Genomic DNA, 15,503 nt, shown 5'->3' on the forward strand with positions numbered 1-15,503 from the left:
GAAGCTTGAGGTAAATCGGCTAAGTATAGAGTCAATTTGAATTGGAAGTGGGTCCTTGAACCACCATCTATCGACACCAACAATGATCCTTGGAATTGACCTAAGTGCCAAGAAAGGAAGGATTCAAAACAGGGAGAAGTTCTTGGAACCTCAAGAAGCCTTGACAAAGTTCCCAATTCCTGAAGAACCCCCAACAAGCAAGACAAAATGAAGAGGTGGCAAGAGTAAGAATAATTCCAACTTGGATGAGAGCTCGCAACCAAAGGGAAGCAAAAATGAGGGAGAAGTAAAGGTGCTTAATAAAAAGTAAGTATCAATAAAGAGGACAACTGAAGAAGTTAGAGATTTTGAGTCTTCCGAAAACAATTGGAACACTAGACCAATTGTCAATAATACTTAAAGCTCCAATTTTGTTCTGAAGTGAGGGCCAAACACTGATAAAGATTGAAGACAAAGGCTATCAATGCAAGGGTAAAGTGTGAATGAAGAAAGAAAAAAAGAATAAATCGAAGGATCTAGGAGTTCCAAGAGCACCCATAACTCTTGATTAGTTCCCAATCATGCTCTAAGTGTTGATTTTGTTCAGGGTCAATTATAGATCATCGATAAAAGCCCCTAAAAGGGAGTCAAATCATCATTTAAGACATCCAATGTGTCATTTTGATATCATTTTAATGCCAATAAAAAATCTTCAATTGCATAAATGCCAACAAAGCACCCAAAATACATTTTGCACCAAATTGAGCAAGTATTGCACTAGTTTCATTATTTTCTTATGCCTTATCAAAGAAAAATGCATGCCACATGGGGAGTTCAGCTATGCATACCTCAAGTTTAACTACAAAAAAAAGTGTGGTATGTCATTGTTCATGAAGACAGGCACATGAAGTTGCATGTTATGATGTAGTTCGACAAATCCAAGGGTGAATACTCTTCCTAGCAACATGCAAGTTTGTTCTAGTCTTTAAAAGGGACAAAAGGTCATTTTCAAGGGTTTCGAAATGGTTTTGAGAGCAAAGAGAATTTTGTGGAAGAGTTAGATTATAGGAATTATGTCATAGGGTGATGAATACGTTTGTTAGTCATGAATAACATCATTATTGTATCTTGATTTGTGCTTAGATGAATATCATATTGTAGTACAATTGTCTCCAACTTTGGAATGTAATGCTCTATGAATAAAATAATCAAGGATTTTCAAGTTCTTCAAACACATTTGTTGTTTTGAGTTTTCATAACAATTTGCTTTATATTCAATAAAGGTTGTAAATGTTCATTTGGGGATAATAAGAGTTATAGTTTCAAATAGATTATTAAGTAACATTGTAGGCTTTTGCAAGTCTTATTATCATAAGGCGATAATATATTGGTTGGTCATCAAGGTGTGTTTAGTGATATGATATGAAATACATGACATATGACTATGTAACCTATGATAGGCACCGATCTTTTTCTCTGCATACATGAAACTCAAAACCACTTCTAAATATTTATAAATCCAAGGCCATTTTTATATTTTATTTAGAATTATTTGCTAACTTCATACCTTAGATTTGAAGATTACAAGGCAATAGTTAGAAATAGTTTACGAATCCTTGTTATAATTGTATAAAGTCTTACATTTGATATGCACCATGTTGTAATTTGGTTACATATTTTCCTTCAATGTCATTAGGGGGAAACCCCGTAGGGCCTACAAAGCTAGAAGTGCAAGAGAGAAAAGTGTAAAACCTATTCCTTATTTATTTGCCAAATCTCACAATGTATTTGATCATAATATTTGGCTAATCTTTAGAATTCACTAGATTACAAACTTTGGAGATGACACAAGTTACAGATGTTGATGTCAAAGGAAGAGCAAAGGAGGTGGATGTGATTAGTTCCCTATGATTTTTCAATTTAGGCACATTATTGTAACATAACCATTTTTTCTTTATTGGAAAGCAAATCCCACCATTTGATCATATTAATTGAAATCATATTACAAAACAAATCACTACCCCATTTACAAAACCTCCATTAAGTGTTGTCTTATAAACCATTCATTGTAGAGTTCCTTAACTCATTCATTCAAATAGGTGATTTTTTGCAATGTATCAAATCATGTAATGTTTTATGAAAGTTCAATTCAATAGTTTTTGAATAAAAATCATCAACCCATATTCCATTAGTAGTGTTTTACAAGAACATGTATCTTACGAGCATGAATGGTCCACTTAGCACCCATCATAGTACTACTCTGACTTGAGCATACTTAATTATAGAATTTCTACCAAGATCAAACTGACTTAGCTTTCTACCCCATTTGCAATACATTCAACAAGTAACACTAAACTTTTTACTCCATTTGCGATACATTCAACAAGTGTTATGCCTTATGACCATTTACTATAGATTTCATTTAATTTATTATCAATTAGGTGTTTTTTTGTACCATGTCATATTATATGATGTTTTATCAAGATTCAATAATGATTATGGGAGAATTTTTCCAACCAAATAATCAATAAAACTCATACCCACCTCCAAACTGACTTAGCTGTCTACCCCATTTGCAATACATTCAATAAGTGTTTTACCTTATGAACCATTGTCATAGAGCTTCCTAAACTCTAAACTTTTTACTGCATTTGCAATACATTCAACAAATTATATGATGTTTTATCAATATTCAATAATGATTATGGGAGAATTTTTCCGACCAAATAATCAATATACCCACCTCCAAACAGTTCCTTTTGGAGTAAATGGGAAACACTAATTGGCTCATATTCAACAAGTATCAGAACTTTAACCTACATAAGTCCTTAGTAAATGAAAATTGATATCAGACACTAACCTTTGATGAGATCAGTAGCCAATCCAGAACAAGAAAATACATCAAGGAAGGATTCAATCTCCTCCACATATTTACCTACAGATCTGAATGGTACGCTTATGATATCAGCTTCCTTTAGGAGAAGTTAATTTTACGACTCGTCATGTTGTTTGATCTCACAAAGAACAATTTGCATTAGCTTTTGGCATTGGGTAATGTTGGTAGTAAGGTCTTCAAGTTAGTAGAAATGCAATGGCATCCATCAATCAAAGAACTAATGTTTGCTAGAAAGATCTTAAATGATAATAAATATTACCAAGTTTTATAAAACCAAAATAATGAGAACTTTAACAAAGTAAATTTGGATCCCATGAACTCCATTTGCAGAGTAAGTGTTGAGCCAAATCAGACTAGGTAACATTAGCATTATACGATGGGAAGTAAAAACAACAAATGTCTGCACTAAAAATCTACGAAAGAACGGAATCCTGGCAGTGGCACGCAGTTAGCTTCATGCTTCTAATTTTCGAGGTGCCTAATATTCTAAAAAGAACAGATAGAAGATACAAGTAAAGATTGACAATGGATTGTCCTTCGACCATCAAATTCAAAAATATACGTATGATGTAATCTTTTCCCATAAACCTATAAATTTAGAATCAATGGTACCAGAAACCACTAACTTGCATAATGGGTGCAATAAATTGAGCCATTTCTAGTCTGCAATAGGCAGAGGCTAGTGAGTATTGATTATTATACCCATCACTTCAAATTCTCCTGGATTTTATAGAAAAAATTGAGAGGTTGGGGAATCCAAACACAACAGGGAATGAAACGGATTCAGCATGCACAGCACTAAAAAATATAGAGAATCACGTGCCTGAGCAATTCTCCATGCTGTTAACTGTGAACATTATCTACAAAGACAATTATCAATACAAAAAGATCAATTTCTCCACATCTATAATGTACAAGATAAATGGAAGGCTTTGTCGACTGGACCTTCTTAAAGTTCCAAGACATGAATACCTTGTCTATGTAGTTTTTTGCATAATCCTATACAGAATCTCTTTTTCATGGAACATGAATTATCTGTCATATTTTCTGAAAAATACACTTGCAACAATAAGACTGAGTAAGCACTTCATGAAATCCCTTAATTTCTTAAGCATGAATGCTGCTTAAATAATCTACTGTTTAAAGTCCAAGATTCAACCATGATGACCCACCAAATTGTGCATCTAAGAAGAATGAGGATAGATGTTGCACTGTATCAGAAAGCCAAGTACTGAATGTACTAAAAGGCACCATTACTTATGACCGGTTTTTCTCTTATGTCGACTGAAGTCAGAAACAAATCGAAAAGTCTTGCCACAACTTGCAACAGAACAAACATAAGGTCGTTCTCCAGTGTGAACTCGAATGTGCTCAGTTCTTGCCCATGGCCACTTAAAAGTCATTTCACAACCTTTCCAGGTGCACTTCAGGGGTCTGTCATCTAAATGGACACGCCGGTGTTGTAAAAGGTATTTGTGTGAACCAAACCGTTTGCCACATCCCTTTACAGTGCAGGCGTTGCGCTTATGCACGAGAAGTTCCTGTTTTGTTTGGAAAGTCATAATACATCCTTCAATGTCACAATGATATGAACCCTCATCTTCATCATCCTTATAAATGGTAGATTTTGTAATCTTCTTTCTTGTCGACACCTTTCTCAATGAGGACCGGCACTGCTTTCCAGACACCTTGTCTACATGTGTGGCTACCATGGGTACCTTACTTTGCACTGTTCTAGTTCTCAAACGTGTTCTTGGGCCTGTAGTTGTAATAAAAACAATATCATTGGAATCAAAAGATTATCAAAATTAAAATCAGGCAAGTCAGTAAATGTAAAACAGTTACAGATCTAAAAGCTACAAAAACAATTTTAAAATGAAATTAAAAGCTATGACTAGAATATTAAAAACTATTTCTGTAAGCTTCTAGTAAAGTATGTTAGCTGCATGTCACCTAATGTACAAGCGAAATATAAACTGGTCTTTTCTTTGCAAGAAAAAGGATCACATGACATAAGTGCTTCAGTACCTGAACCGGCATGCTCTTCAGAAACCATCATGTTACTTCTGTCTTCACTGTTTTCTGCAGGATTTGCAAATAGTTGAACAGAATCGACACCATTGATCCACCCTGTTTGTTTCTTTCTTTTGTGTCTTGATTTTCCTGCACATGTGTTCTGACAGGAACCTTCTTGTGACAATATAGATCCAGCTACTGTGGATAATAACTGTTCATACTGTTTACATGAATCAGCTTGTTCAGACAAAATATTACCACTCTTTACTTGTTCGAGTGAAAGGTTACCACTCTTTACAGGATCTGAGTAATCTAATATTCTGTTCTTGAAAAGTCGAACATCTCTCTTACTATCACAAATTGGTTCTTCCATGTCTGCTTTTCTTTTCCCGCATAAACTTTCATTTATAGGTTGATTTTTCAAATTACTGGTGTATGGAATGCATATATTTTCATTGGAAGTTTCTTTCATGCCTTCTTCAAACATGTTTTTATTGTCCAAAATTAGACTGGTTTGTTTTCTCGAATGTCTACAAGATCTATCAAATTTGGTGCATCCTATCTGGTTGCTTACAAAAGCAGGTTCCTCTTGAACATTACACCTCCCTAAATATGGATGAACTTGCTTAACCATCCAAACTTTTCCACACCATCTTCCTGCGACTGTTAACTTCTTATGTTTACTTACTTTTTGTTTACAATCTTCTGTGCCTCTTGGTGGGTGGTGAGAATGTGACTTCCCGGATTGCCACTTACGGCTTGGAGAATCAGGAACATCAAAGCCGCTGTTGCAAAACAATGCATCCAATACTCTACCATATGACATTTGCTTACTGTAAAGTGGCGATTTGCTAAGTTTCACACTGTAGCGCAAATTCACACCAAGCTGTGCAGTCCAGTCCCTGCCTAGTTCTGCATCAATTTCCTCCTCAATAGCTACAGCTATCATTTGTAGATCATCTTCAACAGCATTTCTAAGAGGAATGCTCTTCCATTCATTATCAACACCAATTTCTTTGGCGAGCAATTTTGCTTGCTCTTCTATTTTAGAATAATCTGCAGTTAAAAACAATGTATAGTCGATTAGATTGATAAAACTATCAAATGCTAAAAATAGGAAAGCCATAGCCATAACCTTTGAAATTTAGAAAAGATGGAAGTAAATATATAAGAAGTCAGTGGTTAACTTTTTGAAAGATGTTTGCACTACGATTTGATTGGCTGTATGAATGAGGGAAGATAAATTCATTGGGGGCATCCTTATGAGTATGGATTGGCATTTCAGAACTGGGCATCAGAGGCTCAAAATCAAATCAACAAGAAGAGCCGCATCTTCTCAGGCTTCTCTAGCCAGAAAAATTCCATATTTATTACAGCATAATGTGGATATCAAGCACACAACAAAGTCTAGTAACTTGCATGACTCTGTTTCAGACAAAAAGATCATATTTTTTAATCAATAGTTCAGATAGTAATTGTAAAATCTCAAAGGAATTGAATGTAAATGCCATCTCTATAGTAGGGTCTTCAAGGTTAGCTTGATCAACTGTTGGGTTTAAAATGGAATGTGCCAGTTCATAAGTATTGATAGTTTATTTGTAGTGAAAACATAGGCCTTGAGCAACAGAATAGATGCCCCATGTTTGGTGAACTTTGAAGGGTTTTCCCCTACAAAATTCTCTCCTGAAGGTAAATACTACTTTAAACTTCCCAGATTTTAAGCCAAATACCTGAGGACATTAGACTACAAATTATCAGCAAAAGTTAACTTTTTAAGATTGTGGAATTGGGTGGGTTAAATCAGTATTCCTACAGTAGGAATTTGTTGCCTTCAAAAAAGGAATGTCCTAAGATTATTATTGCAACTTTTGGCAAAACAAGTATTTCAGTCAATTAAAAGAGTAAAAATTATTTGAAAAAAAATATGAAATTATGAATAGATGTTTGAGAGATTAATCAGTAATTGAACAAAAAATAAAATCCACCAGCATTAAAAGAATGGCAATATAGAGGTAGTGTCAAGCAGCACCAAAAGAATCACACTTGATATAGAATATGAAGAATGAAAGTGAACATGAATCTCCCTTACTGTGGAGCGATACATAGCCTCTATTTATACACTATTCAAGATATAGGTAGGATGACCCCTTACGGCCCTAACTCCTATACGGCTATACCAATACAAGTATAGTGTAAGTTACACCTAAAAAGTACACACACATGCAGATTATGCCTACAAGGTACACATAACCCAGTAGTACATCACAAGTATTAGTAACTCGAAGGTACCCATTAAGGTGGGTTTTCTATAGTATTCCATGTGTACATGACCCAAGACCCGTGGGTTTTCCAAACTGTTCCATGAGTACATGGCCCTGGGGCTCCAAGTGATCATCTAGATGTCCCAAGAACTTGAGAACTGAGAGAAATCGGTAAAAGAATTTACACAAATTATATGTGCTTCTTTATTCCACACTGTTGACATGTATTTTGTACACAATCATACACAGAATAAAATACCCAAGGGTACCTTATCCTCTCTTGAATAAAGTCTCTGATTGTTGAAGATGTCGCAAAAAAGGATCAATCAGGGTGACTCCAATGTTCTTTTATGTAGGGTCTCTACGTGTGGATAAGCACCAGTGGTCGTTGTGAATGCTGTTTCATCAAGGGGCCTTACGTCCTCCAAGCTGTAGGAACAAGATTTCTCTAAACTAACAAATTCTCAAAAAAAAATCAAAGGGTAGAGTTTGCAAGGGATAAATTCTAATCTAATCTTATGAATGACTTAATGTAAGCTAGACTTGGCAAGATTCTACCAATTTCAATATTGCCATGAAATAACAACCCAACTGAAATTGATGCGATCTTCTAAGGTAACAAATGATTTTTCAATTCATCAAGGATTATGGACACTACCACAAAGGCACATATCCAAAGCTCAATGACGATTGAAGGTTTAAGTAATTCAAGTCTCTCCAGTTGACCACACAAGGCGTTCCCACAATCAGTAAGAAGCTAGTGGTTTGGAACGTGAACCTCACCAAAATCAAGCCCAACACTTAGTCCTTCAAACTTAAATACTACTTCGACTGAGAATGATTCAAGAAAGTAAACAACCATGAAGATAGCCACAAGAATTGCAATAAAACACCATAACTTCAATATTTTATTGATCTCAAAGCCAAAATAGACAACAATTGTTTGGAATTCTTTCTTCAAACTCAATCTTGCTACAAAATAACTTTCTTCTCTCAAAAGCTCTAATCTTCTAACTATTTCTTATTCTCTCTCTCTAATTACAAAATGAAAATGAGTGAGGGTACATATAGCATCCTCAATTACAATGAACGGCCCAGATCAAAAGAAGATCAACGGCTGAGATTCTGACACCTAAACCCTAATTAGGGTTTTATTACAAAAGTTCCCTTTTTATTGCACAATATTAAATGCATAGCCAAATATTTAAGTTGGCACAAAAATCTAGGAAACATAGACCAATGATAATTAAGGTGCCATGTCATCTATAACAACCTCTCTTCTAGAACCTTGTTCCCTTTCCAATGCTCCTTTTTAGCATATGCAATGAATCTAGACACGATTCCTTCAATCTCAGCCATAGGAATCTCAGGAAGATTCCTCATTCGTTCCTCCAAGTGAATAATCTGATCAAAGGCCTTGAGAAGAGCTGCGTCCCATTCAGGCTCGAGTTCCTTAATTTTCTCAATCAGGAGCATAGTAGCAAACATTTGATCTCTTTGCTCATCTGTAATAACATTCTCACCTTTGCAAAAGATGACTTTGACCCTTCTAATTCTTGGAGATCCACATCTGTCTCAACTTCGATCCTTCTGCCAAGAATAGTGCATAAAACCCCAAATACCTTGTCCTGGATTGGATGGATGACCTCCTCCACTTGATTGCATTTGGCGCTGGTGTCCTCGAAAAGAACTTCCTTCATCTGGAGTAAAGTAGACCACTGGAGTAAATTCTGAGCTCCTCCATCCATTATCTTTTCTTGTGCTAAGGTCTTCCTCGATGTTTGCCTGATTACTTGAAGGACAGGAATGATGACCTCTTTAGTATGAGCAAAGGTGGCTACTGTTATCATTAGGTTGTGGATGATCTCAAGGACCTGGATAGCCCGATGAATGGTCTGCATCATTCTTGTTGCAAACTCAATGGCAACTGTATGGGATTTGTCAATCCAAGAGCTCATAAGCTGGACCAAGCTCTTAACTTTCTCTGCTTCACCAACTGATTCAAGGGGAAGTGCTTGCATAGGAGATACTGCTGGATCCTGACGTCCCAAGGGCTGACTGAGGTGGCTAAAGTAGCTTCTCCAAGTACCGACCTCTCTCTCAAGTTTTCTACTCTTTTCCATTTCTTCCTTAAGTTTATCTTTAATTGCCTCAAATGAATCAGTTGCCTCATCCAGTGCCTGCTCGGTGGTGAGTGGACCAAGCTCAACGGTTTCTACATCATATTCTTCTGCAAGGATTTCACCCTCGTACTTGTCCACTGCCGGTGTAGCTATCTGCAACTTCCTGGATCCAGTCTCATCTCTGATCATCTTGGACATTTTGGTGGCCTTCTTCTTTTCTGTTACTCTCTGAGAATCTCCAACAAGGCTATCTAAATCAATCACATTATCTTCATCTTCGATCACAATTACCCTTGTTAATCTCTCCTTCAACCAATCTGGAATGGCGGATCTTGTCTCTCTAACTTGTATTTCTTTAGGTAGTGACTCTTCTTTCCGGAGAGGAGACGTCGCTTCATCGTCATTCTGGTCTTCATGCAGCTCATTGACTTGGGGAGATTGACTTGATGAACGTTGAGATGCCTGTCCTCCTTCATGTCTATCATTCTGAACCATTGACTCCATAGATTCCTCAACTTCAAGTGTCCTCTTCTCTTGTCGAGAAGATGTGCCGGATGAGCGATCTCGATTGGCCTCTTGTTTCTTCTTGGAAGATTCTCTTTTCTCAGGTCTTTCCTTCCTCTTCGCACCTTTATGATGGGGATTGCCTTCACTAACGCTTCTGGGGTGAAGATTGCCTTCGCTTGCGCTTCTAAGATGAGGATGGCCCTCACTTACGCTTGCTCCTTCTGCCAACCTTTCCTCCAAGGTAAAAGTCATTGATATATTCTGCTCTCTCAACTTTTGATGTTGCACATCAACCCATCTGCGAGTACAAGACAAAACTGGAGCCATCAAAGTTTTCAAGTCCACAACCTCAGGTTCATTCCAATCTATCTTTACTACCTTGTCCTCTCTATCATAAGAGGATTGGAGGTGTCTGCCACTGTCCTGAGCTTGATCGGCCACTCTGTAAACTTTGCATTTCCTGATGAAATCCAAAGGCAATCTGGAATGCATCTTTCTTTTCACTTTTAAATCATCTAAGAGATTCATCCAAAAGTCTTCTGCCTGACATTCATGCTTGTATTTTCTACCAACTGTCTCTTCTATATGCCCATAAGGATCAAAATTCTCTCTCAATGAAAAGAATGAAAACGAATATAAGGCCAACTCCCTTTCTGCATCGTCTAAAGCTGGAACATTAGGACATACCTCAACTGAATTTCCTAATATGATAGGTACAGGAATTCCATTTCCATGCCTATGTCTGAATGCCTTCGCATAAGCTGCCAGTTGCCTAGTCACCTCAAGTAGTACTATCCTGTCTGTCGGATATCTTGGCAACATATATGGAGTGAAGGACACCCATGAACTCTAATATATGTAAACTTCTGGAATTGGATAAACCAAGCACCATACCTCTTTACAAGTTCCTATGCCTCCCGAGATAGCCGATTATGAATCCCGCCTTGCAGTGTCCTGGTGATGTTCATTGTGAAGGTATCATTGACTAACTTGTAATTACTCCCAGGTGGATGATGCAAATGAACATAAGAGTCACAAACTCTGACTTCTCCAGGTCCTCTTCCAATTGCTCCTCTGCGAGGTAATCCTGCATATTCAAAACTCCTGATTAAGGCATATATGATGTACGAACTCATGTGGAAGGATTTTAGTAGCCTTCAGTCTTCTCAACTGTACGTCCAAGCAATGGCTAATAATTCTAGCCCAATGAATTGTTCCTTTTCCTTGAACTATCACTTGGATGAAGAAGAACATCCACTTCTCAAAATAGAAGGCTTGAGGAGCCCCTGTAACTCGATTGAGTAAGGTTATCAAATCTCTGTACTCCTCCTGGAAGTCGATCCTATGTGGTGTGTTGGAAATCTTGTTCCTACAGCTTGGAGGACGTAAGGCCCCTTGATGAAACAGCATTCACAACGACCACTAGTGCTTATCCACACGTAGAGACCCTACATAAAAGAACATTGGAGTCACCCTGATTGATCCTTTTTTGCGACATCTTCAGCAATCAGAGACTTTATTCAAGAGAGGATAAGGTACCCTTGGGTATTTTATTCTGTGTATGATTGTGTACAAAATACACGTCAACACACACCCTATTCATTCAATCATATTACATATTTAGAGGGGTTCTCATTTCCTATTTCTTAGGGAACTCCATAAACTAACTCCCTAAATATATTGAGTTGTTTTAAAACAAACATTCATACCACTATTATATTAAACTATTTAATAAACTATAACAAACCTAACAAATGATTATTATATGCATCCTATGATGCAATATTCCTAACACCCACCCAATTTGCATCATTCTGCAAACGGAGATAATTGGATCAACAATACTCGGGTGACCATGTTCAATAGTTCATCATAAGGTATAAGTAGGGACATACACATCTACTCATGACAATCAACGGTAGAACAAGCCTCACTACGCTTATTGTACTTTCATCGAGGGATAGGAACAAACACACCTATGAACAGGGACACACACTTTTCCTCGTAACAATTATGATTGACAACACACACATCCAATCGTATTTACTCAACAAATGTGATTGGGGACAAACATTTCCAATCACATACATCTTGTGAATGGGGGCAAACACATCCATTCACAAACAACCACCAATTGTGATTGGGGACAAACACATCCAACCACAAATACAAACTTTTGATTTGTTTTAGAAGATATATTCCTCTTCACTAAACCTGTGTGGAGGGTCTTCAATAGCTATTTCAAAAAGACATTCTTCATCATTGTCTGCAGCCAATGCTTTATCTGTATTTATCTTTCCGTCAAGGAGATACTTGGCACGCTGAACACAATTCATAATAATGTGTCCCTTTTTCTTGCAATAGTAACACAAAGTTCTATCCATGAAAAAATGATTTCTCTTTGATGTAGAACTGGATTTGGAGGAATGGTTAGGCTTGATTTTTCCCAACATTGCAATCTCCTCTATAGTTGAGCCATTTTTCTTATTAGCTCCATCAATCAAAGTAAATATTATATTTTCTAGGGTACCATCTACTTTGTTCATTGTGAACACAATATTACCATATCTAGGAGGCATGCTATTTAACAATATTTTGCATAATCAACATCATCTATTTTAGCTTTTTGAAACTTATATGTTGAACAATATTGTCACCTTCCATCCTTTTCAACCCGAACAATTTCTGTTTTAATCCTATCTTTGCACTTGATGCTTGTGATCCAAACAAAGCATTCAAATCATCCCAAACTTGCTTTGAAGTCTTTGAGAAATCAATGAGGTGGAGGCATGCATCTGAAAGTCCAAGACCAATCAAAGTTATTGCCCTTCAATCTTTTGTTATCCACTTTGAGATTCCACCAGCATCAAACGGCTTTGACATAGTACCATTCATTTCAATAAGAATTAATTAAAGCTTGACTTTCCAAGTGTGAAAGTATTTTATAAGAAACTCAATCAATCTGACCATATTACAAATTGCAGACATGTTCTCCGAGTCACTTGGTGAGAAGCACTTTACCAACTTGTTATGGATGATTGGGCTCATAGAAGCTATCATGAGGGGGGCGGGGGTGCTATATCATATCAATTCAGGTGGTCAGATTGATTGAGTTAATATGACATATGAATTAATATGACATGAGAATCCTATAAATGTGTAACTCAATCAATATGTCAGATTATTGAAGGGCATTTTTGAATGCCGACTGTAGGAAGGGCAAATTTCTGTCAAAAGAGGACTGATTGAAGGTCTGTTCAAAAGAGGAAAAAATTGCTATGCAGTCAAAAGGAAGAAATAAAAAATCGACACACATCCAACTGTATGGACAGCAGCCATCAGGATGTATGATCATGCTGCACAGAAATAGTACAGAATTGTACAGACTGAGTTACATGTTATGTTCCCTTTTTGATATGAGATTTAATAATAAATTAAAATATTAAAAAATAAAATAATATTATAATATAATTAAAATTTAATTAAGTTCAATGAATGGTCAAAAGGCATGAAATGAAAGGTTGTGACTCCCTCAAGAATAAGATATATAAGGGAGATCATTTCCTTGGGAGGAGATATAGAAGGAATATAATAAATCACAGAAGCAAAGAATATAATAAATTGCAAATGGGGAGGATGGAAGAGTGAATGGAGCATATGAATCAAGGAAGGATAAATGGAAGAAGAAAGGAATGGTAGGGAAATAAGAAAGTGACTCTTTCAAAGGGCAGAAATTATTAAGGGTTGTGCTCTTTCAAGGGTGGTAATTGTGAAAGGTAGTGACTATTTCAAAGGGCAGAAATTATGAAGGATTGTACTCTTTCACGATTGAAAGCTTGTGACTCTTTCAAACGGCAGAAATTATGAAAGGTTGTACTTCTATTGATATATAGTCAAATTCACCTTTGAAAATTCAATTCAATTTGTTGCAAAAAGAATGGAGACAAATACAAAAGGCTGATTTGAGTTCTAGACTATCTAAAAATGCACTTAGTGCACAATATAAAAACATGACAAAGAAAACTTCAACTTCTAATTCACAATCTAAGGACAAAGTCAAATTTTATTATTATCATAAATTTAGGCATATCTAAAAAGAATGCCAATAATAATAACATAAAGAACCAAAGAAATCAAAATGTAATATCTCTTATATTTCTATAACAATTTCCTTGTTTTATAGGTTTTGAAATGTCAGCTCTCCACTCACCTAGTTCTCTACTTCATGCCACTACAAATGGCAGATGTTTGGGTCGTATTTATGATGTGTCCAATGATTCGAGGGCCATGTCTACTAGTGATGGCACTTCTTTTACAATTCCTTCTCCTATCTGTTGTGACGTTTTCACACATCGCCCCATTTAAATGGGGACCCCCTCTTTTCGCTTTTGTTTTGCCTGTTCTTCTCTCTGCTTTTAGGGTTTTGAATGAGTGAGTTGTCTGTCTGGGCTAGGGCTAAGCCTTAGGGGTTTCTTTTGCATATTTTTTAAGCTGAGTCCAGACAAATTTTGAAAGTTATTAAGCATCCTTCCGAGGGTTGATTATTGAAGTAAGATAAGTCTGTCAGGAAGTCAGATATGTCTCAAGTTAGGTCTAGTCAGGTTTTTTTGGGGTAAAATTCAAATTTTGTCTAAGTGTTAGCATTTTGAAAATGAAATTGTATATTCTTGCCTAGGTAAATTTTGATCAAATTTCGGAGGCAAGATGATGCTTGAAACAGCAAAAGTGCTCCTGTCCCTCTCCAAGGGACCAGGGCGAATTTCATTCTAAGTGCAATTTCTTATTTTGCGAGGGCTTGCTAACTGATTCCTGGCCTTGAAGATGACCTAACTCTCCCTTGTGAAATGATTGGAGACCTAAATTTTGAATATTTTAGCCAGAAAGGACAAAAGCGCTCCTGTCCCTCACCAAGGGACCAGAGCACAAATGTTATTTTATGCATATTTGTCACTGACTTTTCTATTTTGTTTTGTGCAGGGTCTTCCAGAATGATAATTGGACATGACTTGATACTTTTGAAGATTTTGAAGGCATGAAAATGGCAAATTTTGAAGGTTAAAGGAAAAAGTGCTCCTGTCCCTCGCCAAGGGACCAAGGCAAAGTGCTCCCGTCCCTCACTGAAGGACAAAGGCGAAAAGACTTATTGGAGCCATTCCTGACCTTGTTTGGTTAAATTGAGACATCAAAGGCATGGTGGAGGACGAAATGAACATGATAAAGCATCCAGACTTGATTGAAAACAATGAAATGATGAAGTTTTTGCCTAAAAGGTCAAAAGTGCTCCCGTCCCTCACTGAAGGACCAGAGCACTTTTCTTTATCTGCACAATTTTAGACCTTTATTGGACATTAAATTCTATTCATAGCATGAAGTAAGATGAAATCTTCCCTAGCAAAGGAATTTCGAGACGAAAAGTGAGACAATTTGGCTAAGAGGGCAAAAAGTGCTCCTGTCCCTCACTGAAGGACCGGAGCACTGAATTTCAAATTCGCACTATCTTTGCAAGGTTAAGGTGATTTTATGATTTGAAGAGGTTAAGGGAAGCATGTTTTGTCCATTGAATATAATTTAAGCGGTTCACGAAGGAGTAAATCAACCCAAATGACAAAAAGTGCTCCCGTCCCTCACTGAAGGGCCATGCCACTTTTTCAAGTTTCTCTTCTTTGTTTGATATTTTATGGCAAAACTTGACTTGGATGGGAAGGACGAATGATGTTTTAT

General features: G+C 36.7%; 1 protein-coding gene across 3 annotated transcripts in view; it reads right to left on the reverse strand.

Annotated features, from left to right (window-relative positions):
* Positions 1-3,522: 3,522 nt before the first annotated feature.
* LOC131032372 (lysine-specific demethylase REF6) overlaps positions 3,523-15,503 on the reverse strand; it is a 128,663-nt gene continuing 116,682 nt past the window's right edge. For all 3 annotated transcript variants that reach the window (XM_057963322.2, XM_057963323.2, XM_057963321.2), the window contains 2 exons: positions 4,904-5,947; positions 3,523-4,634 (listed from right to left, as the gene is read on the reverse strand). In XM_057963322.2, coding sequence (XP_057819305.2) covers positions 4,129-4,634; positions 4,904-5,947 — 1,550 coding nt within the window. In that variant the 3' untranslated portion in view covers positions 3,523-4,128. The remainder of the gene's footprint in view (positions 4,635-4,903; positions 5,948-15,503) is intronic.

This window comes from Cryptomeria japonica, chromosome 8 (assembly GCF_030272615.1).
Source record: "Cryptomeria japonica chromosome 8, Sugi_1.0, whole genome shotgun sequence".
Taxonomy (NCBI): Eukaryota; Viridiplantae; Streptophyta; class Pinopsida; order Cupressales; family Cupressaceae; genus Cryptomeria; species Cryptomeria japonica.